At 58.6% G+C, this 1705-nt stretch overlaps 1 protein-coding gene across 1 annotated transcript; it reads right to left on the bottom strand.

The window, feature by feature from the left end:
- Window positions 1–646: 646 nt before the first annotated feature.
- Window positions 647–1705, bottom strand: GPX1 (glutathione peroxidase 1). The gene is made up of 2 exons (XM_080606559.1): window positions 1406–1705; window positions 647–1297 (listed from the first exon to the last, which is right to left on the bottom strand). The coding sequence occupies exons 1-2, from the start codon at window positions 1625–1627 to the stop codon at window positions 932–934; spliced, it is 588 nt and encodes a 195-aa protein (XP_080462685.1). The 5' UTR covers window positions 1628–1705; the 3' UTR covers window positions 647–931.

The raw sequence follows: 1705 nt of genomic DNA, 5'->3' as shown, positions 1-1705 counted from the left end.
ATGCCGGACTGGGCAAATGTGCAGAAAACCCAACACGTGTTGGACTACCTCCAACACAAAATGTGACAGCCACAGGAGATAGCTGGGCTGAAAGGAGGCAGAGGTGCTGTGGATGCTGCTGTGGTTCTGACTGTCCCCAGGGCTTCTGCTGGTGCAGGACAAATAATAAGACAGGCCTTGGGCAAAGGCTGCTCCTCCCCGTGACCCTTGCCAGTGTGGACACAGCAAGCAGTACAAACCGCTCGGTTGCTCATCTGCCTTAACATTTATTAACCTGTCACGGACTGTTACTGGTATCTGTGCTGAGGGTCAGCCAATCTAAATTCATTCCTTGGCCGTCTGCCTCCACGCCTCTCCTAAGCAAGCCTCAAGGTCCACTAAGCTGTTTTGCAAGGTATCTGTTCTGTGCCAGGCTCCTGTTCTGCCACCCTTGTTTTGCACAGGGTGAGATACGACACTGATTCAGAGTTTGCAAAAATCGCAAACTGTTTCCCCATCCTGCTGGGCTGTGTTTTTGTTCAAATTGTGCCTGCATGGTTTGAGTCAGGCCTGCAAGCACCAACAGGACCTGACAAGTGTGTAACGCAGCAGCCATGTTTTGCCCAACTCACCCAGATTTACCAAGCAGTAGCCTTAAAGAAAGCACTTTTTTGTTTGTTTGTTTTGTTTTGTTTTTATTCAGAGAATCACAGTAAGCCACTGAGACTCACAGGCTGCTTTCCCTAGCATACTTTTCCAAACATTCACATGCAACTTTTAAAACATCAAGTACACTTCAAGGATTTGGAAGATGCACCATCACAAGCAAAACTTGCAAGGACATTGGAATTTCTGTCAGGGTAACAGCCCCTTCCTAGCAAAGCAGGCACGAGCTGAGGGAGCTGAACAGGCAGCAGGGCCGGCAGGGCAGCAGATCCTGAAGAGCTCCGCTTTATTCAAGAGCATCCTTCGGGACTTTCTGAAGCAGCAGCTCGATGTCATCCTGGATCTTGATGGTTTCGAAGTGCCGGCTGTAGCGCTTGAAGGGCACGCCGTCGGGAGCGATGAGGAACTTCTCGAAGTTCCAGGAGATGTCGTTGCGGCGCACGGGGGACCAGATGATGTACTGCGGGTTGGTCATCAGCGCGGAGGGGTCGTCGTGCGGGAAGGGCAGTGCCTCCTTCAGGAAGGTGAAGAGCGGGTGCGCGTCCTTCCCGTTCACCTCGCACTTCTCGAACATGGTGAAGTTGGGCTTGTACCCCTTGCCCGGACGCACGTGCTCCAGCGAGAGCAGGATCTCCTCGTTGGTGGCATTCTCCTAAGGAGACGGAGCCCCCCCCGCACCCGCAGCGTCAGGCTCCATCCAGGCCCCGCGGCCCCAGCTCCCCGCCCCCCGCCCCGCTCCCGGCCCCCCCCCCCCCGGTACCTGGTGCCCGAACTGGTTGCAGGGGAAGCCGAGGACGAGCAGCCCGCGGGGCCCGAAGCGCCGCTGCAGCTCGCTGAGCTGCAGGAAGTCGCGGGTGGTGGTGCCTCAGAGCGACGCCACGTTCACCACCAGCAGCACCTTGCCCCGCAGCGAGCCGAGCCACAGCGGCTCCGCCGCGCCCAGCGGCCGCGCCGAGATCCCCTCCAGCCCCTCGGCCGCCATGGCTCCTCACTGACCGACAGCCCGACCGCCGGCCCCCCGCCCCGACCGCCGGCCCCGCGGCCCGCCCCGCCCCGCCCC

The sequence above is a fragment of the Anser brachyrhynchus genome (genome assembly GCF_964034855.1).
Source record: "Anser brachyrhynchus genome assembly, chromosome: 10".
NCBI lineage: Eukaryota > Metazoa > Chordata > Aves > Anseriformes > Anatidae > Anser > Anser brachyrhynchus.
Note: the sequence above shows the minus strand (reverse complement) of the source record. Positions and strands in the feature narration are given on the sequence as shown.